Below are 26949 nucleotides of genomic sequence, written 5' to 3' on the forward strand. Positions count from 1 at the left end.
GAATCGTAAACAGCAAGGCTCACCGTCTTGGTATGTCCATCAGTCTGACAGTAAACGAAGACAAAGGTTCTCTGCCTGCCTTTTAGACGACATTTGCGTGCAAGGGTGTCAACATATGTAAAAGTTCAGTACGTCATGTAGACGTCACGTAAGCTGCTGCAGTGTTTTAATGTCCCCTAGGAGAGAATCTTCAGTGTCGCCTTCGCTGAGGAATATATCTGCGACGCCTTCACACTTTTCCTGGCAAGCGACACTGGTGGTGGGTTCTTCTGCATCTGCCATTCCATGTGTCTATTTTGTTCGTTTTGTGTCTCGAACCGCCTTCGATGACAGTAATAAAGTCTCGCGCGCTTAAGGATATGTGCATTTGTTTCGACACCACACCAACTTATTATTGTGTTCGCTAAGCGAAACTCCATGCCCGTTTACAGAAGTCACGATATTGCTCTTTCCAAACACCTGCGCAATACACCGTGCAGCGCTCTTTCGTCGTTTTATATATTGACCCCGCGTTTGGTCAATGTAGTCCGATGAAGCATTCTGACTTCGAGGCATATCATATGCCCACGCTAAAATGTTTAATGTATTCGTTGCAACGGTCCTGGTAAGCACAAACCTAAAATTTTGGCACGTATATTCGTGGTCATTTATTTAGGCACAAAATTCGTTGCTAGCTTTCTTCCCAGTATTATGCTCTTATTGTGTTTTTTGTTATTCGTAAGGTTATCGCTGTCTCAAAAAGACACCGCACGCCGTGATTCCTCCTTGTAATATAAGAAACACCCTACTCTTCAAGTATGTATTTACAGGGGTCCTGTTTTCAAGCGTCATATTTACAGGTCTCAACAATGCCACGAATTAAGGCAAGAAAACATTGCCGAAACAAATCTGTCTTTCCATGTTTTGCTTCAGTCAATTTAAGCTTCACTTGCATCGCAATGTACGTTAGTCACAATAGACACAAAAATGGCAAACAGTGCCACTGCACAGTAGACTGCTTAGTATCAGCTTACATTATTAGAACTAGCATAGCAGCAAGTTCTGTAGTGAACATTTTATGGAGATACCTAAGGGACTACATGCCTACCCACTGATATGCACACGTATGGTAGAGGGATTAATGAGCTTCCTCTGAGAAATAATACTCCTCCTTTCAAGTTCTTGAATGATTGTGGCATCTCGTACACAGCCCTAGAACCGTTAGCGGTTGCACAATTGTCCACACGCTGCTGCTCATAGCTGAGCATTACCCCGGGTACGTTTGCTCCGACATCGCCCGGTCTGGTTCACGGCCAAATTTGAGCGTTATCCTGTGTATGACATCCGGTACAAACATGACTTATTGGTGAGCTCATTTTTAACGGGTAGCCTAATTATGTCTTATCGTCAAAGGGTATACCTTTTTGAGTTCCCATAGAAAAGAAAACAAAGACCTGAGACATTCCTAGAACATGCCGGTTTTTTCTTCAATTCGGCTAATATTCTTGGCAGCTTCACCCAGTCGTCGGTCATGCCAGTGCCTTCAAAGTCGTTTTCCTGGTATATCCTAGATTGACCTTCTGTCAAGGGTGGTGGATGGACACGCGCAGGGCGGGAGAGGTTTCAAGGGCGGAAGTGTAGTGCCGGCTGGAGAAGGAAGAGGTGATTTCACCTTGAATTTAAAAACTATGCATGAAGGAAAGAGAGAAGGATTCACGGGGAGGAGGAATACAGACGAAATGTGTTAACTTATCGCAGTTCGCCATCCGAAATCGGTCCTACAGCCAAAAAATTCTAATACCGAGACACAGACAGCAAACGAGGTTCATTGCTCCTAATGATAATTTTTTGCGAGAGTTGGCGCGGGAATGCGTTAAAGCGTTGCATTTTTATTGGCATCAGTGTTGATTGCTTTTCAATAACTTGTTTTTAATGCGTACCATTCTTTGCCGACTACCCCCCCCCCCCCAGCCAGGACCCTGTAACGCCCTGCATTTCCCCAATAATGTAGATATCGCGGAAGTTCCACCTGTAATCGCTGTAATAACGTAAACGGAGATAATTGGTCGGACGAAATTTTGAAAAACTAAGAAATAAGAAAAGTATTAAATAATTACGGAGAATGGCCAACCGTGTAACGCCCTGTATTTCCACAATAACGCGGATTTCGCGAAAGCTTTAATATAATCATTGTAATAACGTAACTGGGGATAATCGGAAGGACGAAATTACCAGAAACTAAAAACATAAGAAAAGTATAAAATGGTTACTGAAATTGGCGAACCGTGTAACGGCCTGCATTTCCACGACAATGCAGGTATCGCGAAAGTTTCAAATCTAAATGTTGTAATAACATCAATGGATATAATTTGACCGACGAAAGTTTGAGAAAATTAAAAAACAGAAAAGTATTAAAAAATAACGGAAAATGCCGAAAAGTTACAATGAATTGAATATCCACAATAGTGCAGATTTCGCAAAAGTTCCAACTGCAATTGTTATATTAGCGCAAATGAAGAGAATTGTCCAAACAAATTTTGAAAAACTAGAAAAATAGGAAAAATATAAAATAATTACGAAAAATCGCGAACCCTGAAACGCCCTGCATTTCCACAATAATGAAGATTTCGCGAAAGTTCCAAATGTACCCTTATAATAACGTAAATGGAGATAACTGCTCGGACGATATTTTGAAGCGCTAAAAATGAGAAAAATATGAATAAAGTACGGAAAGTACGGAAAATTCGCACTAGAAATGGGTAGTCAAGGGTTAAACGGTAAAGATTGTTCAGGGAAAACCCGCTACACAAGAGGAGAGGCCAGACAAGGACAGTCACTGGACTTAGAACAATATTTTATTGGAAGAACTCCGATAAATACTCATTCACCAAAACGACGCATGCGCAGATGGGTCACCCCTCACCCTTTCAAAAACCCAAAATCGCCACAGAACTCTCCCTCTGTCTGTACTGGCTCATCACCCTGACGTCTCCCTGGCAATACTAAAAACTCAACAAAAAACTTGTGCAATGCACTAAGGCTTACAGGTGTAGCACAGGCGATGAATAGATGCAGAAATGAATTTTCAAGTGTCTTTTTTAGTGCGAGGACCCACAACCCCGACGTAACTTGTGGATCAGAACCATTGGGTCTGAATCGGGAACATGGCAACGATGCGTTTCAAAGTTTCTGCAAACCAATCTTAACCGTTTAACCCTCGACGACCCTTTTCTAGGGAAAAGTTCCGAAGAGATTTTAGACTATTTAAAACCATTGGTGACAAAGCTTCCTATCAGGCCTTCTCTGTTGACACCAAAGATCTATTTTACTCTTTACCCCATAACACCTTGCTTCACTGCGTAGAAGAAAGCACCGACAGGTTTCGGTCCGTTGTCTTCCAGAATATGTGTTGTGTTCCGGTTCGTGGTTTTTTAAAACTGCTGTCTTTTTACCTAAAGTCTACGTTTGTCCAGTTCGAGGAGATTCCCCCTCTTCAGAAGCGGGGAGTGTGTATAGGGTCCTGTATACCTGCTGTGTTAAGCAATTTATTTTTGTCATGTTGTGCAGAAGCCTCTCGGCAAGATTGGAAGGGAGCAATGCTGTGTGGGTGTTTCGATTCTTAGATGATTTCCTAATTGTCGTTATGCGAACCTGATCCCTGGAGCACGAGTGTGCGAATTTGCTGAACCTATTTCGAGAATGTCTGCATCCCCATGACCTAACATACAAACTTCCCGTGGTGGGGTAATTGCGGTATTTAGATATTCGGCTTAAGTTCAACTCTGATGGTGTCTGCTGGTGCTATGAAGAGTGAGCCAAAAACCCATCTACCTTACCACTCCGCCAGTTTGAAAATTGTTACATGAGGTATAATCATTATGTGCTTCAAAAATGCCCTGAAGAAATCCAACCCGCTCCTTACCACCCGAGGAATGCTTGCAGATCGCCAGCTACCCTGCTTCTGCGCTCGCCTCCGTTGCGGAGGGCGTACTTATAAGACTGCGTGTGAAGGCTCAGCCTTGCGCAGAGTCTATACGAGCAGGCAGAAGGTAGCGGTAATCCCTTACATGCACCGACTATCGTACAACTCGAAAAAAGTGGTCCAACGCTAAGACGTGATAGTCGTGTTTTCTGCTCTAAACAAGCTTTTGAAGCTGTGCATAATGAGCAACCCAAAGCTCATTCCGGGAAAAAGCTGCGGCACGAAGCAGAGGACGGCCTATGTTGAATGCGTAGAAGGGGTTGTCTATAAAATTCCACTTCGTTGCAAAAAAGGTTACGTTGGGCATACCGGAAGATGTTTAAATGATAGATGAAGGGAAGATTCCCACAAAGTTAATAACGCAATCGAAATAAACGTGAGCGACAGGTTTCTAGCCCAGCACTGCTCCACGTGCGGTTGTGTGCCTCTCTTCGACAAAACAGTTCGACAAACGTAAAAAAATGCTCTGACCGTATCGCACGAGAGATCATATAAGCTGAAGTGATTAACAGGTTGGGACTGGCATGTGTCAGCTCACCGTCTGTAGCACTTTCAAAGAAGGAATTAAGGTTCCTACGCATGCGCCGCTGATAAACAAGCAGTAGAGTGTGGCTACTGCGCATATATGTGTGTGTGTATTCGTTTCAAAAAACTTTTAGTCCCAGCGCTCGTTTGTGTCTAGTTCACCTCCCTTCTGTCCGTGTGCAAGCTGCTCTGCAGTCCCCTAATCTTTGGTAACGTGTTTCATGGTGTTCCACGCGTTTGATAGCGCCCGTACAACCGAAAGTATAAAACCCCCAAAATTATTCAGCACGTTTGGTTCTATAGCATGGGAGAGAAAAATAAACAGGAAGAAGCACTTTGCGCGCACTGGTTCATAAAAAGCGTCAAAAGAAAAAGGAAAAACAGGATGAAACACTCAGCGCACGGTCAATTCCCGTTGGCTTACGACGCATAGAACAAGTATACAAAAACAAAACCAGCGTGCTCCAGAAATTTCTCCCGCAGTTTTCGTTGGCCTTCAGCGTATGTGGAGGCAGTATAGAGGCAGCATGAATAGCGATTCTTGAAACAGTAGCTGCAGTGAGTCTGATGCCGAACTTGTAGGTTATAGTCAATTTAGGCAGCAGGCTCGGCAACAAATCAAGCCAAAAGAAACGCGTTCGAGAAACATTGTGCTCGAAGATCCTGCAATATTTTTCACCGTACTTTCAGTGAACACATCGTACACGATGGTGTTTGTTGCGTACAGCTGAGCAATCACGGCAGGTGCACGGTAAAGGCAATTTGTTTCCACTAATCACGGCCACTCGATCTCCCCGGGGCGATCGAGCGGCCGCGCACCAGGTTCCGATGGTTTCGGTACGGGGGCAGTGGCTCAAAAAATTCCCCGCATTTCCCCGAGGGGAAGAATGTGAAAGTGCGAATGCAGGAGTTGAATTTGCGCGGTTCGGTAATGTTCGCGAAAGAGAGATCACACACACACACACAACTACAAAGAAAGAAAGATGTATTTATTCACAGACACCTATTTGTGTTGTCGTTGTACTTGATTGCTAGAGCGGATCTCAGCTTTGAAATTTCGTGTCAGTACTCCTTTAAGCGGGTGCATTAGCCCTTCTCACGCCCGATTCCTGGCCAATCCCCCACGTGGGTATGTGCCATGTCAGCGGCCAGGCAGCGCGCGCCCATCTCCCCCCGTTGCCAAGGAAGACGGGGAGCGCGCGCACCCGCAACTGTTGCTATGTGGACGGACGGCGGTCACCGGAATTCAGGGTCGCTTATAAAGTGCATTCGATAACTGTGGTTCTCACAGCAAGCATTGACGGAAGACGGCTGCTATACCAAGGTTTGCCATTTGTTGGGCTTGTATCGAGCTCGACGGAGCTCCTACAAACGTAACGCGCTAGTTATGGTGAAGATGCCGCAGTCGCTGGAAAGGTTGCCGTCGATTAGTGCTCCCTTCGCTGGAACAACGTTATATTTTCCCGCAAAAACGGCGGCGCTTCCGCGCACACAATGGCCCTGTTGGGATGTTTATATAACTTCCAGCCTTCCCTGTGGATTTTTACACATGCATAGACGTGCTTCACGTCAAAAATAAAGCTGTTCGACGTAAGGCAAAAGTCTACAAAGTTTCCACTTGTCTAAATGAGCCAGAAGTCTCGGAAAAAAACGCCAGTCGGGCAGGCGCTTATTGTAGCAGTGTGGTTTACTTCTGTACGTGGAGACTTAACCGTGAATTCTCGATCCTGGCCGGTATTATAGGCAGTAACCGCCACGATCGGTATTTATTGGTGCGACTGCTACTCTTTATGCGAAAAGCCACTTAGCCCACTGCGAGTGAAGCGAAGCTGACGAGTGTGGGGTTAAACTGGCCCCACCTGACAGAGCAGGAGTGTTATGGCACGCTGGGTGCGGTGGGCAGGTCGCTACCTATAAAGCCGGTCGTGGTTTCGACACAGTTTCGGGGACATCTGGAGTCTTTGTCGTTCCCAGCAAGTGTTGCCACGATTATGGTGAACACTGGAGTTTTTTTTTTTTTTTGCGAATCTTGGCCCACCTACCTGAGGAAGTATGCTTCGCTTGTCAAACGGGCGAGGGGACGCTGGACGGCCGCTGCGACGCACGGACACACGAGCGGTCGGCATTTTCTTGAGTTTTTTTAAATGCCTAGAGGTCGCAGCAATTTTGGCCAGTTTCCCTAAGTGCGTGTGCTTGGCTCGACAAACGTGCACAGGGGACCCTGTGCGATCGACTCGAGGCACGCACACACGAGCGCTGGGCATTTTCTTGGTTTCGTTAACGGCCGGGCCATCGCAGTGAGGCCCGCGCTCACGTGCGCGCGCTCAGCAATTTCCTGGTATTTTTAACTACGGGCACAAAAAATTACGATTTTTGTAAACAGCTTTGCTATTACAAGTGACACAAACGCAAGTGCTCCCACACGAACTCAAAAATGTTGGACATGATTCAATCACATCGCAAGAAGAAACCGCGTCATTTCTCTTCACTGGTGTAGTTGTTGCTGGAGCCGCAGACGGCCCTTGGTACTATTTTTTTCTTTCAGGCGTAATTGTGGCATTATAAGTTATGTGCTGCTTTAGGAACAAAATGAGGGTTCTAAAGTATGTTAATTTGACCCCGTCTGTGTAATGGAAAGAAAAAAAGTTTAAGAACTTCCTATTAGTGTCCCTTTAAATGTGCTGTATGAATTGAACGCCCACTATGTCTATTTGTTTTATTATAAAACACGGGAATGGACCTTTTTCCAGTAGCGCTCGCTACTCTCGCCCCAGCGACCGATCCGCCATGATTGGGGGTCAAAATGTAAACAAAACGGCGCCATATTGGATTAGTCAGTCGCGAGCGCCGAGGCCCGACGGCCGAGCCATAAAAGTGTTGCGCTGTTTCCTCTGAGCTGTGCTATCTTCGTCTATTTTTGTCTATTTTCATCGTTTCCTGCTTTCGCGTTCTCACTTTAACGTTGTTCGCGTCGGTCATTGTGTACTGTTTTTTGTCGCTGTCTAAAGACAACGCACGTGCGTGTGTTTCCGAAGGGGCACCTGCTGCGGGATGCCGCACTCTTGTGCTGCGGTAGACTGCGCGAACCGCTCCAGCAGCGGCTGTGGCTTGAGATTTTTTCGATTCCCATCGGAGAAGCACCAGCAAGTGTGGCGGCAAAGATGGATCAGCGCGTTGCTTCGCTGCAACAAGGATGGCACGCCGTGGGAGCCTACGCCGAACTCGCGCGTCTGCAGCGACCACTTTTATACAGGTGGGTCGAAAGCAGCTGGTGTTGTTTACCGGTCGATTCTCGTTTACGGAGGCTGAACTTCCATTCGCGGTGAGCCTCCCGTTAAAGTCGTCCGATGGCTTTAACGGGAGGTTCAGTGCGAACGCAGTTACGACGCCCGCAGTGCGTCGCAGTGACGCGCTAATGCACAACATGCTGTAAAGGGTGTGCCCCAGCGTATGTGTGGTGCACGAACCACTAGTTTCGTCTCTCTTGGATTGCAGGGCAGCCAGAGCGACTGATGACACATCCCGACTACGTGCCTTCCATCTTCTGGGATAGGCCTGCGCGTGCCGACATCGTGCAGCAGTTGCAGCTAGAGCTGGTGAAGCAAGATGCAAGAACGTCAGGTATATTTCCCTGACGTTCTCTCGCACTTCTTCGCGCTAGAGCCGCCTGTGTTTCGTAAGGGTTGCTTTATCACAAGTGGCTCTTTTCTATACCGTAGCTTGCAGTTCTGCCGGGCCAGGTGCAACCGCCTCCGCGCCAGCGTCGGACACTGAAGGTGACGATTCATAAAGCATATTTTCGTTGCGTTGTGATTAAAAGTGACTCCTTTCTATACCGTAGGCTGCGGCTCACCCGTGACAGCTGCAAGCGCAGCAGTGTCAGCGGAGGAAACCAAAGGTGACAATACCACATTTTGCATTGTGACGAAATACATTTCCATTTTTAATATTTGGAGCGTGCGTGGCCTGAGCAAGAGGCTCTGGCATGTACCAGGTGCCACTTCCCTCCTGTGCTATTGTCTGCTGATCGCTAAAATAACTCTCTGCTTTTTTTTTTTGCAGGGCAGCAGTTGGTAGTCCTATGCTTAGACTAATAAGAGCAACATTTTAGGGGTTGGGCCCTTTCGGTTTCTTTGTAAGCAAACATTGGTGAACAGTCGAAAGCCTTATGACAGTAAACACGGGAACGTAGGATAATGCTTCTTTTATCACCCAATCTAGCAGCGAAAAGCAAACGTTTCAATGCGTTCACTCCGTTTCGCGCTTAAAAAGGCAATCATCGGCCCATGTATTCTCTGGAATCGTTTCCACATACCTAACGCAGCTACCGCAGCAGACAACAGCGCAATCAACCGTTGTCGGGGAGTGGATCCGCCAAATGTACCAACTATGGCACTTCCCATCGCTAGACCACTCTGCATGCACTGGGCGACATGCCCTCCCGTGTTTACTGTCATACAGCTTCAACTGTACTGTGCTCATTGTTTAGTGAGCTCCAAAGACTTGACCACTCCATTTTTACGCAAACATCTACTGTCCATTCACGGTCGCGGGTTCGATTCCCGGCCGCGGCGGCCGGTTTTCTGATGGAGGCGAAAAGCAAAAACGCCCGTGTGTACGAGATTTCGGCACACGCTAAAGATCCCCAGGTGGTCGAAATTAATCCGGAGCCCTCCACTACGGCGCGCCTCATAGCCTGCGTTGCGTCGGCGCGTTAAACCCTACAATCAATCAATACTGTCCATTCACGCTGGAATAACGCTGAGCGATCTGGTGGTAGTTGTTTTATTTCACTGTCAGACCTGGGCCATGAGATGTGCCTGAGTGGAGGGCTCCGGGTTAAGTTTGACCACCTGGAGATGTTTAGTGTGCACCGGAATTTCAACACAACTGGTTTTGCTTTTCGTCTCAATGTGAAAAGCACCACCGTGGCATGGATTGAACTCGCTTCATTGGGCTCAGTCACTGAGCCACCACGTGTTGTTATTGTATTGTCAGGGGCGACAGTTGAATGGCAAGTTCCAATGCAAACTGTAGATTTGATTACACGAATTGTACAAACATCTCTGTGATGTGCACTGCAGGGTCATGTCTGATGATTCAGTGCCCTCCAGTGGCTTTTCGGACGTCCTCTGGTGGGTGCAGCAGCGACAGTGGGCACCCATTCTACATGCACAGTTTTTCCGGTAGGTTAGCGTTGAAACTGCATGCAGTCTTGATTTGGTGGCCAAATAAATACGCTTTTTGTTTGCACAGGCAATTTAATGTTTTCTTCTGACTGTTCATGTGCACTGTGCTCTTTTCAGATTCGAAGGAAAACCTCGAGGAAGTTCGAGGTGATGTGCAGGGCAGCGCCAATACGAGTAAGAAGTGTTTTAGATGACACAATAGGGTTGTTTCCTTTCATAGAAACAGTCTTTATGTTGTTCTTGTTTTCCTCTGCCTTTCTTTGCTAGGTGCGACTTCTACTGGGCCATCTGCTGCTAAACTTGGTAAGTTTCTGAAATATAACTTTCTCATGTGCTACCGCACTTGTTTTCTTGCGTACGTAGGTGCTTTCTTCTCATCTCGATCAAAAAAAAAGGCAAAGCTGTGACTGGTCATTGAACCCATGTCTTATTACACAGCCAGCTATGGATGGGAGTTTTCAAGCCCCTTTAGGCTGCGGCTGGTAGCAGTCCTTATGCGATATATGGATTGTTGCGCAGCTCACTTAAATTTTGGAAGACGCGTTCTGCTATGCAACTACTAAATCTTGAATTTAAAGGGCGTTTTGGTACTGCATTTTAAGAAGTTATTGCTAAAATAATAATGTGTTATAGTGCCTGGCCAAGAAATGTGCCACATCTGTCTGATATTTTCACTGCAGATGCTTCCCTGGCGCTGCTGGAGATTCCTGCGGCTTGCATGGCATCACTCGAAAGGGAGCTGGCCGCTACAAAGGAGCAACTCCTCCAGTCACAACACGAGGTTGAATACTGGAAGGAGCTGTACTTGAGAACGCAGGGCCGACTCCTCAACCTGAACCTCATTCGTGAGCCAAGCGAATGCCAGTATTACACGGGTTTGCCATCGTTTGAGGTGTTCGAAGCCCTGCATGATGCGCTTGCAAATGGTATGCCCCGCCCCATCAAAGGGCCTGAACCAAAGTTGAGTCATGCCGAAGAGTTCCTTATGGTGCTGGTACGCTTGAGAACGGGCCTTCCAATTAAGGAGCTTGCACGTAACTTCGGGATGACGATGTCGCACTGCAGCAAGACTTTTTCGAAGTGGGTCCTCTACATGCAGGCTGCCCTCAAAAGCATGACAAGATTTCCTACACTGGCCGAGGTTCAGCGAAACCTGCCACACCACTTTAAGGGCTTCGAGGACACACGAGTAGTCATTGATTGTACAGAAATCAAGATCCAGAAGCCTAGTGCTATGGAAGCACAGAAACATACCTTCTCCCCGTACAAGCACGACAACACGCAGAAAGTGTTAATTGGAGCCACACCTGATGGCTACATTTGTTTTGTGTCTAGAGCATGGGGAGGGTCGCAGTCAGACCGTGAGATGGTAATCAAGAGCGACCTGCTGAGCCTCTTGAACCCTGGCGATGCAATTATGATGGACAAAGGCTTCAAAATTTTTGATGTCCTCCCTGCTGGCGTCAAAGTCCACATGCCCCCATTCAACAGGCCGTCACAAGGTCAGATGAGTGCAGCAGATGTATTGAAAACTCGTCAGATAGCTAGAGCACGTGTCCACATCGAACGAGTGATCCGTCGCATAAAAGAATATCACATTCTTGGGACAGGTTGCAACCCTTTAACTATGGCCGATGTTGTTGACGCAGTTGTGCAGTCTTGTGCTTATTTGTGCAACTTTCGTTACAAGCTGTTGTAATGCAAACATAAAACAGCCATCCACCCTGACCTCACAAGTGGATTTTGCTGTGTTAGCTGGTCGTGGGCTGTCTTCCACCAGGTCGCCAATTCCAGGAACCCCTCCCTTCGTTTGCTTTGAGGCGTAGGCCAAATGAAGCGGCCCAGGTATTAGATTGGTTGTAGGGGTTAGTGAGCCAATGCAACAAAGGTGATGAGGCACGCCATAGTGGAGGGCTCCGGATTAGTTTTGACCACCTGGGGATCTTTAGCGTGTGCCGGAATCTCGTACACACAGGCATTTTTGCTTTTCGCTTCCATCAGAAAAGCGGCCGCGGCGGCTGGGAATTTAACCTGTGTCCTTGTGCTCAGCAGCTCAGCGCCTTAGCCACCGCGGTGGGTTGCCCAAGTATTCTTTGTGTGACACAATTCAGAGCAGAGGTAGCATCTGTTTTCATTTCTGCCACAGCATTCGGGAGTATAGTTGCATTGGTTTCCAAGAATGCTTCCTCGCAGTAGCAGTAGACAAGCAGGGAATTTATGACTGCCTTGACCTCAGAGCACTGTTGAGATTGATGAAGCCTAAGCTGTGAGGGCTGATGGTTTTCTTTAGAGCCAATTTGACGCTTCAAACCATTCTCTCATAGAAACCTCCCCATTATGGCGCTCGTCCTGCTATGAACTTCCACTCAATAGAGAAGTTAGGGAACTAGCTCTGGGAAACAAGGTGCCGCAGGGCCTTCCAAAACTTGTCCGTGCCTTTAGAGGCGCACTTGGAAGTCAAGGCATGGTCCGAGTAAATACTCGGCATAACCCTCTGCATGACACAAAGTGACGAAAGCATGGATGAAAGTTCTTGTGCTCATAACTGAAACAAATTCCAAATGCACTGCACACGTCACTGCATAGGTAAACAACACTATGGAGACTCTACCGTCTTGTCCCTTTTCTTCACAAAAATGGGGCGGCAAAGTCAATGCCAACAACCTCAAAAGTATGTTTGAGTGTCCGGTCGAAGGGAAGGAGTCCGATGTCGTCCTCGATTAAGCACTGCACCGCTGGCTCGAGACCGCATCACACTTTTCAGGAGTTAGCGTTCACGAGAAATCCAGTATTGTTCGCGCAGCTGCACAAATGTGTATTGTTCCCATGTGCAGGGGTTGCAGGTGTGCTTGATCTACCAGCAGGACTGTGTATGGTGCTCCTTGGGCAGCGTGATCAGGGGGCACTCGTATTGTGTCTTGCTGGCATAGAGTCAGCAGCGTGTTCCATCTTCGCTGCTGTCAATGGCCTGGACATTCCTTCCTTGCTTCGAAGGTTATGCAGAAAGCGCATAACCAGTCACCCAGTTCACCCTGGTCGCCGTCTTGAAATACATCAACTCCAGGAAATCAAGTTGTTTTTTGCTAGTCATTATTATTACATTCACCTTTTTTTGCGTTTTCAACTCTTCAGGTGGTAAATTGGTCGGATGCTTCTCTGACGGCAAAACTACCTCTTCTCGTCTGGTCCATGAAAGACGTCACCACGTTGCTTGATTTTAGGCTTGCTGCAGTCATGGCCCTTACAAGATCAGCCGGATTACTTTTGCCTTGTCAATGCTGCCACCACGCAACGTCAGTGCTCATCTGAATCTCTGCGACCGAGTTCCTTATAAACTCCTGCCACCGTGCCGCATTACCTTGGATCCAGTGAAAAGTGATCATACCACGAGATGTCTGCTTTCCAAGTTTCGTCAATTACAGATTGAGGGCTTCTCCAACACCTCAAAAATCTGGACATGGTTATAGTTGTTTCCCCAGAGCACACTGCTCCCTGGAAGAGCGCACACTTCAGTTTCAGTTTATTTGCATTTCTTACATAGCACAAAGAATATGCAGGGAGAGGGGACAGAAAGCTGATGCTATATCAGCTTGACGGGGTCCCATCTCCCCTTACAAGGCAGTGAGCTAGGCAGAGTGCAGCTCTTAATGGAATGAAAAACACTTTGTTTGGTAGAGTAACAGACTGTGTAACGTTAATGAAAACAGCAGTGATAGAAAACATCAACTACAGGAATGCAGAAAAAAACACGATAACTTGCATTTTTCTTAAAAAAAAAAAAATTACTGCAGTGACACAATTTAGGAGAGAAAGAAAGAAATCAAGTATGCAAAAAAAGAAAAATCAAGTAGCCCAAAATATTGAAACATAAGACAACACTATAATGTACGAAATACGAACCGTGTCATGTTCAACGAGAAATAATGTGACAGCAGCCTACAACTCAAGTAAAGCTATGAATTGGAAAGGAAAAACCGAGCAAAAACACAACAAAATTAGAGCACATACATTTCTTCACGTGTCACTACGCTCTTAACCACAACGTTTATGTACAATTCAAGAATGGCAATTTATAAAATATTGCTTTAATGCGGATATGGAAATACTGTCTATGTTAACACTTTCAACAATCATGTCATTTAATAGTCGCGAAATACGGTTATCAATGTTATCTAGCCCATGATTGGTTCTAGAGAAAGGAACCGCCCAAGTGGCTTTGTTTCGAAATGTATATCCTGTATCAGGAACCTTTCTCAGGTTGCATAGTGACAGAAATGCGGTATTATTACTGTTTAAGTTCCTTTTATAACTAGCCAGCAACATGAAATTGTACAATTGGGGGACAGGTACGATACTAAAGGAATTATAATAATCGTGTAGTGACACATCGTAGGAAACGTTTGCAACATTTCTAAGCGCTTTCTTTTGAATAGAGAATATGCTGTTTATATTATTTTTCGATGTTGTGCCCCAAACCAAACCACAGTAATTGATTTTGGAAGAGAAAAGCGCGTTGTAAACCATAAGTTTTACTTTTATGGGCAAAATATGACGAAATTTGCACAGAATACCAGAAATCTTTGCCAGACTGCTCAGTACCCGCTTTACCTGCGTATTCCATAGTAAGTGCTGGTTAAAAATAACGCCTAAAGTTTTGACTTCCGAAGCTACTTCAATCCTATCATTACCAATATGCAGGATAAAATTGTAGTCAACATGTTTCTGATAAGGCGTAAATACAACAGCTTTTGTTTTCATAGTATTAATTTGCAAGGAATTAACAGTACTCCAGCGGTTTAGTTTTTCTAGCGTACTATTTGCACTAAAACACAGTTCTTTGGGGTTATCAGATTGTACAAAAAGGCTTGTGTCATCGGCGTAAATTATGAAGGAAGTTTGATCCGTTATGTTTACAATATCGTTAATGTATAAATTAAATAATATTGGTCCAAGTATGCTCCCTTGAGGGACTCCAGCAGTCAGAGTTTTGAAACTAGAGAAGGAAGCAGCAATTTTAATACACTGTTTTCTGTCAGTTAGGTACGAATTCAAAAGTTTCAGTGCAACACCACGAAATCCATAATACTCCAATTTTTCTGAGAGGGTGCGGTGGTTTATTGAGTCGAATGCTTTTGAGAAGTCGACAAAAATGCCCATAATTAGTTTCTTGCTTTCAAAGGATTTAATAATGATATCTTTTTGCGTTAATAGGGCAAGCTCTGTAGACATTCCCTTACGAAAGCCAAATTGACTTGGGGATAATATGGAATGCTTTTCGCAGAAAGATATTAATCTTGCAGATATGACCTTTTCTAACGCTTTTGAAAATATTGGGAGTATGGAAATCGGTCTATAATTCGAAAAATTATTTTTGTCGCCAGATTTGTGTATAACTATTACTTTGGCTCTTTTCATCTTTTCTGGGAACACACCGGAGCTCAAAGAGAGGTTAAAGATATGGTTCAATACAGGTAAAAGACAATCTAGAACAAATTTTATTGGCTTAATCCTAAGACCATCAATATCTCGCGCATTGCTGTTGTTTATGGATGAGAAAAGAGTGTGTATTTCGTGCGGCGTTGTTGGACTTAGAAAAGCAGTATTTTTATTCGCCAGAGTTAAATAATCAGAAACAGACTTGTTGTGTGAGCTATTTATAAGATTTATAAAGTACGTGTTAAAGGCTTCAGCAAGTTCTAAGCCTGAAAGGACTGTGTTATTATTTACAATTTCTTTTACGTCATTTACGGAGTTATTGCGGTTCAGAACGGTGTTTAACTTGCGCCAGACTTCCTCTGGGTGGCTTTTACCCGATTCATTGAATACGTTATTAAAATAGGCTTGTTTAACTCTACGGAGATGTCGACTTAACCCATTCCTGTACCTTTTGAAATTCGCAAGGTCATCAGGGTTCTTACTTTTAACAAACTGTGCGTACAAGGAAGATTTTTTACGAATCATGGCAAGATACTCCCTTGAGACCCACGGTTTTCTTGTCCTTCTTGACCTTTCAAACTTTTTAAATTTAAAACATTCTTTGTAAATGCGTACAAAAATGGCAATGAAGATGTCGTATGCCTCATTAGCGCATTCAGAATTCAGAACTGCCGCCCAATTTTCCGAAGATATTTGTAGCCTAAAGTTCTGAAGGGCAGTAACACTCATGTCCTCAACCATGGCAGTTTCAGAGAGCGTTTTTTTAGTATATGCGGATCTAGTTTTCCAAAACATGTATATTGGCAAATGGTCACTTACACTAGTTGAAACAACTCCAGCTTTTACATCATGTTTATCAGTTTGCGCAATGAACATATCTAACAGTGTTTCAGATTGTAGGGTAATGCGGGTAGGTTGAGTAATTACATTTGTAAAATTGTACGAGTCCAGTAACAGTAGTAGTTCATAGGATGCGGAACTGTCTTCCAGCATGTTTATGTTTAAATCCCCGCCAATTACAAGTTCCAGCTTGTTATCATTGGCAAAACACATAACATTTTCCAAAAAGGCAAAAAACGTTTTTACGCGGCCTGTCGGTGGTCGGTATATCACTGTGAACATATTGCTACCACAGGTGGTTGATAGTACCTCGTAATCTTCAGTTACTGCGGAAAAGTTTGGCATTGGATTTACCGATACGTCACTTTTTATCAACTGTGCAACCCCACCGCCACGTTTGCATTCGCGATTTAAAAAGAACGTTCCGTAACCGGGAAACCTAGGCACGTCATATTCACTCGTACACCCCGTTTCAGTTAACATTATAATGTCGAAATGGAAGGAAAAGTCACTGAGGAACGAAAATAATTCATCTTCCTTATTTCGTGCGGATTGCACATTACAGTGAAAAAAACTGAGGTACCTGCCATCTTTGGGACAGGTGACGTTTTCAGGTTCTAGCATGAACAATTAACAAATAATAATTGCATCACGACAAAGTGACAAAGAGAACAAGTTTTCAAACAAACACGGGGCAAAGTTTCTTCCTTTTTGCCTTCAGAAAGTTTAGTGGGCGTATTTATGCAGTGAATGCCGATAACAGCATAGTCGTGTCGTAAAGATAATATACCATGGTAAGCATGAGCAAGAATGATAAAATGTGCATAACAGGGCACGTACAGATTCTGAAGAATGAAATTTAAAGTGCGATTACAGCAAGAGCAATATTTTCTTTCTATCATGTTACTTCTACACAAAGCGATTCTGCGTTCACTACCGTTTGAACAAGCCATGACGAAAAAGAGGTGTGGCATACACAAACAAACTGTACAACTCGTTACGTCATTTTGGCAAGATCAGACGCGGAAAAGACCTTAAGTAGAGGCGCCCTGTCAGCCCTTCGTGCAAAGATGTTACCATTTCGCACCCAAACGAACTTCCATCCTACTTCCCGTTTCCGCGCCACTGTTTGACCAAGAAGCTTCTTTAGTTCTGGGCAGAGGTGCTCGTTGATAAATATCGGGTTTGTGGCTTCCAGGTCGAGATCGCCGCCCACCAACTTCTTTTTACGAGCCTTCTCGAGCACAGCGTCGCGCTTTCCTCGATGAGCAAACTGAACAACAATGTTATGCTCGTTCGGTTTTTTTGCTACGGGCACTCGGTGGCATTTTGCAATGTCAGATTGCGTGATTGCCTCTCCCACCTTTTCACCAATTTTGCCCAGAAGTTCTACTAGGTTCTCGTCGTCACATGTCGAAACACCTTTAATCTCCAGGTTCATGTTACGAGAATATTGTTCGCACTGGGTTATCCTATGTTGACTCGCCGTGAATTGGGTAGATAAAAGATCACACTTTAAACTTAGTGACACGTTGTCTTCGCGCAGTTTTTTATTTTCAGCCTCGGAAGCACTAAGTGCTGTCCTACTTTCCTCGTGCTTCGCACTTAAAAATTCCACGCTTTTCTGCAGTTCATCTATACGATCTTCCATTTCTTTCTTACAGTTTCGTATCATTTCCTCGACTTCACGCTTCATGTCTGCCATAGCAGTCTTAGTCATCTCTGCGGGTACTGTTACACCGTACGGAAGCTAAAAAAAAAAAAACACTTCAACGAAACGACACAAATGGCAGTAGCGACAGAAGCAGCGTAAGCAAGGTCTGTGAAGACGAGTACTTCCACACTAACCTGCGACACACAAAATTGCGTTTCAGCTGCGATGCACCAGCTGCTCCCGCCGTCACTGCCAAGTGAAGACAGACGTCCCGCTCCGCAGGCTTTATAGCTGTGCTTCTGGTGACGTTGCAGTCGCTGTCGCTGGCCCAATGAAGAGGTTCCGTGCTGTAGTGGTGCCAATGAGCGCAGATCCTGACGCAGGCGCACTCACTTTCTTGTAGGCAGAGCTGTCTCACTTCGCTGGGCGGCTCCGTGACACAGCAACGCTTCCCTCTGGAACCTGCGACACACAAAATTGCGTTTCAGCTGCGATGCACCAGCTGCTCCCGCCGTCACTGCCAAGTGAAGACAGACGTCCCGCTCCGCAGGCTTTATAGCTGTGCTTCTGGTGACGTTGCAGTCGCTGTCGCTGGCCCAATGAAGAGGTTCCGTGCTGTAGTGGTGCCAATGAGCGCAGATCCTGACGCAGGCGCACTCACTTTCTTGTAGGCAGAGCTGTCTCACTTCGCTGGGCGGCTCCGTGACACAGCAACGCTTCCCTCTGGAACCTGCGACACACAAAATTGCGTTTCAGCTGCGATGCACCAGCTGCTCCCGCCGTCACTGCCAAGATCAAAGCTGCCTGTGCAATGCATGTGCTTTCACCGGAGGAAATGCCAAAGCATGACTGGAACAGGAATTTTCTGGCAGCCTTTTCTTTTTGTCGGCTCTCAACCAAAGTTCACTGATAGTTTTTCTTTGCCGATAAAAGAACCCTAGCTTAGAACCTTTGACAATTCATAAGGACAGTGTGTTCCTGCAGCCATCTCAGCTGGCCATGCTCAGCTTCCTCGAGCAACATAACTGTTATCACCAACACAGTATGGTTTCATCTCAGGGCGGGGCGCTCAGTTAGTATCGGAAGATCTGGCCGATCACTTGAACAGTACCATTGATAGCAACAAGTTTGCCTGCGGTTTATTTTTAGGTGTTTTGAAAGCATTCAGTTCGATCGATCAGTCATTAAGTGCTCCTTTGTAAACTGTGTGACTATGGCTTTCAAGGCCCTTTCTTGTCCTTTTTTTGTGTGTGACCGTACCCTGGTCTGGCAATTCGACCGTTGGCTGATGGTTTGGTGACTCGTCGGCGTCGCCGTCTAGTCGTTAGTGTGTTTGATACGACCAAGCTGACCAAGCGACCAAACAAACTGTGGTAACTGGAGTTCACGTTGACGTCGCTAACGTGGTATGACATCACAAACTTTGTTATGCTGGCAATTCACTGATGTCATGGTTAGTGGCGCTAGCGATGGGTCCCGATTTCCAGAAGAGCATTCAGGTACTTTTTAGAAGCAAATTAAAATATATATTAAGCGCTTGCTGTACCCAGCACTTCGTGTTGTGGGTCCTCGCGTACAGAGGAAGCCTACAGCAGGCTTTTTACGGACTTAAAATTTGGTGGCACAACACCTTTAATATTTCCGTTATTTGTTCAAACATTGCGATGATATTGGCATCATTGTTATCGGGACTAAGCAGTCTTTCTAGTAAACCCAACTTGTATTTTGTCTTCAGGGCTCCTTTAAAGGTGTTGGTGGCTCTCGTGTCAGAATACGAGCTATTATTGCGCCGATGTGGCGTGAACTGCAGACAGTGTAAGCTACACTGCGTGCACTTTTAAACCCTTATTTTGTGCTTTTCAGTTCATGATGTGCTTGTACAGGCCCGTGCAATACTCAGGCCCGTGCAATGCTCTAATGTAAACGATACATCATTAGTCTCATGTCACTGTGGCTATGGTCAGGTGGTTGCTATGTTGAGGACTGATGCTGATAATGTAATGCATTGGTTCTGGACGAATGGACGAAAACCAAAGTGTCTTTGCCTGTTCGCGAATGCACTCCTTCGATTCATTGTTTAAGGAGACTGTTCTGAAATATGTAACGCCTTTCGGGGCATTGAGAGTATTGAAATAAGTAAATCTGTACACGCAAGAATTCTGTCATACACTCTCCAGCTCAAGCCCTGGTATTTGTCTGGTGTATTTGTCATTAATTCAGGCGTACAAAAATTACAAAGCACTTGTATTCACATTACACAAATGGCAGAAAAAACACTAAATGCACAAAGCGTGAAACAGCACATGGGTGTTTTTAAAGCATAACTGTACCATTTCTCATACAGTCAGAGAAAAAGGGACAAAGGGCATGACTTAAACCACTAAACGCAATGCCAAAAATGCTCATTCATCGTAGAAGACGGCAATGAGAGCACACACACACAGTCAAGGGGGGGAAGTATCGTTGGTTTTCGCAATTAAACTTTGTTGCTTGTGAATGTTGTTTGACACGCTTAAACTTTTAGGCAGCCTGTAGATGTGACTAAGGGCATATGAAATCATTCAAGATACCACACAACCAGGAAATAACACGTGCCAAAGTAATGAACAAACAGACGTGCGCAGTCAAGCAGTGGTTAACAAAATTCCACATTGTTCGCTCTGCATGCTTTTATCTGAAGAATGCTGTCCTTCCAGAGCTACCCAGTTAAGATTATAAACATGGTTGAGTAAACAATAACTGTCCAGTTAATAAATTATAACCCTTCCCTACTCCAGCATACCTCTGGTGGGGCATACAGCAGAAGGGACAAACAGGTGATCCCCTCAAAACACTGGGTATGAGAAGTGGATGTGGCCACGTGTGGAAAGCATAGTTCATGACAGCCTTTTGCCCAACATGCACAGGGTACATAATGCTCAAAACAACTTGAGCCTATTTAGCAGCACACAGTCGCCAGAGTATAACCGGTTAACTTGGTGCAGGTGGTATTTTTGACAATGTGATTGTTGGGAAGGGAAAAAAAACAATGACACTTGTTTGTTCACAAAGTTAGATACTCAAGGTCTGCTCCTTGCGGAAAGCAGAAAGGTTGTTTTGGCAAATGTGGCTACTCACAAACATTACAAGGCCAATGGAGTCTCACAATAGTACTTAAAATCTCGATAGTACTGCCGCGCTTGCTCAGTGGCTAAGGCATTGTGCTGCAGAGCCCAAGGATACAGGTTCAATTCTTGGGCGCTTTTCTAATGGAGGCAAAAAGTGGAAACTCCCGTGTTTCGAGATTTCAGCGCACGTTAAGGATCCCCTTCACGTAGTCGAAAGTAGTCCGGGAGAGCCCCCCACTACAGCATGCCTCATTGTCTGTAGCGTCAGCGCGTCAGACCTCTTAATCAATCAATATTCTGATAGTGGGCATTATGCCCGTATTCTGATGTAAACATGCAAGGCAAAAGTGCTTGCACGGGGCTTTGTGCAAGCTGCTAAAACTAATGTGGGCTCTCTCCTAAAGACAGCAACATTTTTTCTGATGGAGGAAAATAACAGAAACTTTAGTTTGCCGAGATTTGGACGCATGGTAAAAATCCCCAGGTGGTCATAGTTAACCTGTACCTCTCCACTATGCTGCACCTCATAGCTCAGGTGTAGCTTCAGCCCCTAAAACACGCTGTTTAATAAACATAGTACCAATAAAATGCAAAACCACCAGTAAAATCCTATCCTTACCCGCCGCGGTGGCTCAGTGGCTAAGGCGTTGCGCTGCTGAGCACGAGGTCGCGGGTTCGATTCCCGGCTGTGGCGGCCGCTTTTCTGATGGAGGCGAAAAGCAAAAACGCCCGTGTGTTCGAGATTTCGGCGGATCTTAAAGATCCCCAGGTGGTCAAAATTAATCCGGAGCCCTCCACTACGGCGCACTTCATCGCCTGCGTTGCGTCGGCGCATTAAACCCTACAATCAATCAATCAATCAAAATCCTATCCTTATGGTGTGGCACACCGATTTAGCTTTATGTAGACAGATTGTACCACGCCTAAGTTGCTTTACGGATTGCCATTTTCAAGCCGTCCGATTTCAGCTCGCAGGTGTGAAATCCCTGTTCGAACAAGCGGAAAGGAATGGGGCCTACACCTGTAGCGTGGAGCTCGCCCAGGCGCTTCACTCGTTGTGTGAGCAGTTCGGGCACGACTGCTCTCATAAAAATACAGTAAACCAGGAAGCATTCCGCTCCAAAACTCTCCATCGAAGGCTATCCTTTCAATGGAGATGTCGCAGCCTGGTGTCGAATGGTTAGTAAACACCACGAAATCGCACCATTTAAAGCCAGTCACTCCGAGGAGCCCCTGCACTTGGAAATAGTAGGCATGGTTTTTTTTCAACTTCACTTCGTTTCCCACCAGTTCGCAACAGAACTTTTTGTCACTGCAAGCTTCTTCTGGGGTACGCCCGTTTTGCGTTGAGGGGCACTTAACTTCGAGCAGCCCTTCTTCCCCCGTGGCCTCTTGAACAATTCCATCCGGAGACCCTGCCAGAAAGGGGTAGTCCTTGTGGACATGCAGCCCAGTTCGCAATACCGTGACGGGCCTGTCCGCAAGGGCCCGAAGTTCCGTGTACTTCGCAATAGCCACCGGTTCCATTGTTATGCCATAGAGCCGCGGATCCATTTCTCCTAGTGGCTTCTCTTTCCTATAGTGAAAGATATCTTTCAAGATGGTGCGAGTTTTTCGGCAGTTAATGACCTGTTTAAATATGGAGGCCGTTATGCGGCCAGTCCTCTCAAGGAACCACTCCCGGTTTTCAGATTGCCCAACAGTATTTAGGCGTATCTGCTCGCGTTCATCCGCGTCCATGGCCTGTAAATGCGTCACATGTGCCTTAAAAATCTCTCTACTTTGTGTAGAGTGCAGGTCTGCACAGTCCGGAACTGCCGGAACAAATTCATCAATGCTATTTTGCTCCTCCCCAGCAGTCACACTGTCAACAATACCACCAGCATCTTGCAAACTGGGCTGATACTTCAACCATATCAGGCCAGGAGCGGCACTTTGAAGCTGCTCGGCCAAGGCAGGTACGTCGACGGCACTTGGGTCCAGCTTGGGGTGCAGCCTCCTCGGTGTCTTGGTTACCCTGGGCTTCCCTGTCCTGACTTTCCAAATTGGTATTTCCTGGAGGGGCACAGCAGGAGGGCGGGTATGTCCTGCATAGGATGGATGTAATAAACGGATTGTTATTTCATATAAGTATTGGAAACACACCAGTACATCATTTACAAAGCACGAAAATGAAGTTTTTTACATTCATTTGTTAACATGCACTGAAATCTCAACACGCAGATGTTTTTGCCTTCTGCCTCCATTTAAAAACCGCTACCATGACCGGGATTGAACCCACGTCCTTGAGCTTAGCAGCACGACGCCTTAGCCACTGTGACACCATAGCGGGTGGCTACTGACAGAATAACAGCCAGATCATTGGCAGGTTCACACATTTCTGAATTTGGTTTTAACAAACCAACCAAATGTGACCAGAAGGTTGAGTGCAAGTTGAATTGCTTTAGAAGTCAGACCAGACTGCTACTCTGATGGTGTCGCGATTCGCCGTCAGCCAGGTTCGTCGAACTTTTGGCCGATCGAAGGAAAACTGCACGGCTCAACTTTTCCGCCTCTTATACTTTTCCAGATAAGGATTTCATGCGCCAGATTACCTAACAAAGTACACAACCAGGGCTTACGTCGTAAACATAGTCTTAGCATTACACCTATATTTGCACGTACTAACATTTACAAGTATTTGTGTTTCCCGAGAACAGTTTCTGATTGGAATGCTCTGCCCCTATGCTCGACAAACTGTACAGCTTTTTCTTGTCGCTTAAGTCTGCTTCTTTGCCTGTATTTGCCCCCTGTTTTTCACGAGTTTCTAGCGTAACATGAATTTTGTACTGCAGTGTATGTATACTGCATGTATGCAAAAGAAATTTGAACTGTATGCCCTCTCCTGCATGGACCATACTTGTACTGCAGTATGTGATAAATAAAATAAAAAAGGTTGTAACTTCCCCCCTCCTTTTTTATTTTAAATGAATAAAGCTACTGTTTGTTTAGCCTTGCCTTACTCCTTGTGCTAATTTTTTTAAGGAAAGAGGTGCACACACTAATAGTTGATACCCTTAAGCACTGACAACTACAAGTGCAATATTTTGAACTATACTTCGAAGGTTGACATGCACACACCAGTACACCATGCATCTGGTTAATTGTGGGAATAAAAACGGTAAATCTGCAGCTGCTGACGGATGCGCCATTGCCCTGGCCATATTATAGATAACAGCCCCAGGAACCATCATCACGGACAGTCAGGACATATCATGACCTGGGTAGCCCTCACACACTAGCAGTTTTATGGACTATCCCCTATGTGCACCCACTTCCACAAATCGACCTCGTATGGGCACCGGCACATGCCGGGCTGGAGGGCAATGAGGCGGCGCATGATTGGGCTTGTGAATGCACGAACCAGGACCCATATGATCGACCTGTCCCTCCCAGCTTGCACTGGCACTCGTTGCTCACATACAGCGACATTCTTCACTACTACCACGAAACTCATCAACAATATCCCAACCCTTCCCGCCAATTCACCCAACAACAGACTGCCACGCTCAGACTCGTACAAACTAATACTTACCCGCACCCCAAACTGTTCAGCCGCATATACCCAGAGACATACTACCAACCAATGTGCAAGATGCAAGAGTGATAAAGCCACACTCGCACACACAATCTGGGCTTGCCCGATGGCACCACCGACTTTCATTAAGAGTAATCCCAACTGGGAGGCAGCTCTGCACAGCAACAACCCGGAGAACCAACTGCGGCTGGTCCACCTGGGTCTGAACGCACCGGCACTGGTGGCCTGCCCTCACGAGGGCGCCGGGGTGTGGGGGCTGGGGCGACTTGGCCGTTCTCACATGGGTCGCTGAGGTGAGGGAGCTCGGCAACATAGGCACCGGCTGATGCCCACCAGTGAGACTCGGAACGCTTCGGCTGCTGGGCCTCCCGCAAGGGGCTGAGCAGAATAAAAGTTTCTCTCTCTCTCTATTGTCTAAGCAAGGAGCCTATTACAGTGTTGCATGCATGAAACAAACACATGATATGCAGATATTTATTACTCTTAGCCGACGTTACGAATGTCCCTTTTAAGAAAATGTTAAGGTCATCAATGTGACAGATTGGAAAGCAGCGAAAAAATGACGCAAAATAAGAGGAGGGACGGGACAACACAACACGACAGCACAACACCAGCGTTGTGTTGTCTCGTCTCTCATGTTTTGCCTCCTTTTTTCGCTGCTTTCCCATCAGTCGTCATGTGCCAACTGGCCCAGCAAGCTGCACTTTTGTGATAATAGCTGTATTTAATGACTTAAGTGATGCAATGACTGGCATTGCATGGAAAAGCTAAACTGTCCGAGCACTTCATTTTTAATAAGCAATACAGCAGCAAGATGCGCACTGCTTCATTTCAAGTGAGCAGTAGCATAAATAGCATCATGCATGCACATTACAGCTGTTAAGTGCAAATAAATATTGGAGCACTTCATAAGCTTCTCTCGTAAACATTGTCTGTCGTAACTTTCTTTGTTTAGGGAAAGCGCATTGTGCTTTTTTCCCAAGCACACTGAATACTCATTCGTTGTAACTGTGGAAAATTAACGAGACCTGCAAAGCCACACCGCATGCACTGCGGGCGCACGATCGCGAGCTGCGCGAATATTTACCTTTGTAGGGAACAACCCACGCGCTTTTCACGTCCGTGCAGGATGGCCTGAGTAGCTCCGCAACGGCAAACAGCAGGGCCGCAATGTGCTGGCAGGTCTCACTGAGGCTTAAGAAAGTGTTTCTGTTGACATGTGGCTTACTGCACTACCGATACAGTCTCTAGCAAGACAGGCGTCTTAAGGAAAAGCGCTTGTTTGACAAGTTATCTACGCAGCACGTGGACTTCGCGAGGAAATGAAATGTCACGCACGGGACGACTGCATAAACAACGGTGAGGCAGCAACCGCGCTGCTGCAACTCTCGGGTGCTACGTATATTTGACTGCTTTCTAGCGCTCGCTGTTCGCTTGCTATGTTTTGCACAGAAAAACGTTACTAGATCTGGTAAACAAAGCATAAATCTTACCCTGCCGTGCAGCTGCAGAATGCGTGGACCACGTGCAGCGGGTCCCCGTTGAACATGACCAGTTGCCTGTAGTAGTTCGCCTTCATTGAAGGCACACAGGTGCTTCGCGCATAAACTCCATTGTCGACGCGCAGCCACTCCACGTTGCGAATGAATCTTTCTTCTGCAAAGTTACAACCACGCCGCAACTGCCTTTCGCATGACGAACCTGCTTGCGTGGGTTCGTAGTGCCGCTCTAACTCTCCAGCGGCGATGGCTGGCAGATCTTTAAAATCTGTCTGCCACCCCGGTTCGGCCAAAACGCTCAAAAACGGCCGACAAGTCGGCGCTACGGCAGACATAAAAAAATTTCGGCTGGCAGTGCTACGAAAACCACGTGCGCCGGCTGGGACGGCTTCCTCAGGTGTGCGGCACTGCGGGGCTGGCGGGGCAGGCCGCTGAACAGAAGAGGGCGTGTTCTTCTATAATCCCCCAAATGTGGTTCGGGCGGCCACCGCTAGACGGCTACGCTACTGGAAAAAGGTCCATTAACCGCAACGTTATAATGGCGCATTGGCATTACCATGAGTGCCCGATACGCGTCAGCATGAATTGCTACATATTCGTCTAATGTGCACCGTAACATCAGACCAATAGCCATATGGGAATTTCTGGCTGTATAAAAAAATAAGCAGTGAATCCGAGTAGCCACTGCCTGAGCCTTCAGCGGCGTAGTCGCTAAACCACCGCAGCGCGTACATACCTAAAAATCGCCTTAGCCCACATAGCGAAAAAGAGAAACAAAGAACGCAAAAAGGACCAGTCTTTATCTCTTCAACCTCAAGTGTTCATTCCATGCTGTTTGTATTCTCACTGAGCGAGTCATTTGTTCGCCAGCATCAAAGCGTCCTATAGTTCACTTTTATCCGTGGACAGTTGTCACAACCGTTGAACAACCACACAATTTTACCTGGAGCACAGCATGAGCGCTGCACGAACGTTCTGTACCGTGGATACAAAGCCCTCCTAAACAAATGTTGTGAATTTCACAACCTCAGGCTCAGCTGAAAAGCCCCTTATCTTGATCAAAACATCATATGACACCCGGACGTCGCCTGCGTTCACCAAGCCACAGCTTAGGCGCAGTCTGCACAATGTATTGCCCGAAGCCACTCCGATTACTCCGAG

General features: G+C 46.0%; 2 protein-coding genes and 2 long non-coding RNA genes across 4 annotated transcripts in view; 3 read left to right on the plus strand and 1 right to left on the minus strand.

Annotated features, from left to right (window-relative positions):
• The first annotated feature begins 525 nt into the window (after nucleotides 1-525).
• LOC144161594 (uncharacterized) overlaps nucleotides 526-26949 on the plus strand; it is a 77910-nt gene continuing 51486 nt past the window's right edge. Inside the window, exon 1 of the mRNA XM_077692236.1 lies at nucleotides 526-604. Coding sequence (XP_077548362.1) covers nucleotides 575-604 — 30 coding nt within the window. The 5' untranslated portion in view covers nucleotides 526-574. The remainder of the gene's footprint in view (nucleotides 605-26949) is intronic.
• LOC144162619 (uncharacterized) lies at nucleotides 7223-8447 on the plus strand. Its single transcript, XR_013320728.1, has 3 exons — nucleotides 7223-7739; nucleotides 7982-8262; nucleotides 8328-8447. It is a non-coding gene; the product is annotated as an uncharacterized LOC144162619 (long non-coding RNA).
• Nucleotides 8626-13291, plus strand: LOC144162618 (uncharacterized). The gene has a single exon (XM_077693235.1). It carries the CDS (start codon nucleotides 10298-10300, stop codon nucleotides 11372-11374), a length of 1077 nt encoding a protein of 358 aa, XP_077549361.1. The 5' UTR covers nucleotides 8626-10297; the 3' UTR covers nucleotides 11375-13291.
• LOC144162620 (uncharacterized) lies at nucleotides 17661-26202 on the minus strand. The gene is made up of 4 exons (XR_013320729.1): nucleotides 25783-26202; nucleotides 25377-25483; nucleotides 24502-24667; nucleotides 17661-22799 (listed from the first exon to the last, which is right to left on the minus strand). It is a non-coding gene; the product is annotated as an uncharacterized LOC144162620 (long non-coding RNA).

This window comes from Haemaphysalis longicornis, unplaced genomic scaffold (genome assembly GCF_048455015.1).
Source record: "Haemaphysalis longicornis isolate Haplotype H1 unplaced genomic scaffold, Haemaphysalis longicornis Haplotype H1 scaffold_12, whole genome shotgun sequence".
Classification (NCBI taxonomy): Eukaryota; Metazoa; Arthropoda; class Arachnida; order Ixodida; family Ixodidae; genus Haemaphysalis; species Haemaphysalis longicornis.

Bases quoted from the DNA above. Each gene is read 5' to 3' on its own strand.
- LOC144162618 (XM_077693235.1), top strand. From the start codon at position 10,298: ATGTGTTATAGTGCCTGGCCAAGAAATGTGCCACATCTGTCTGATATT.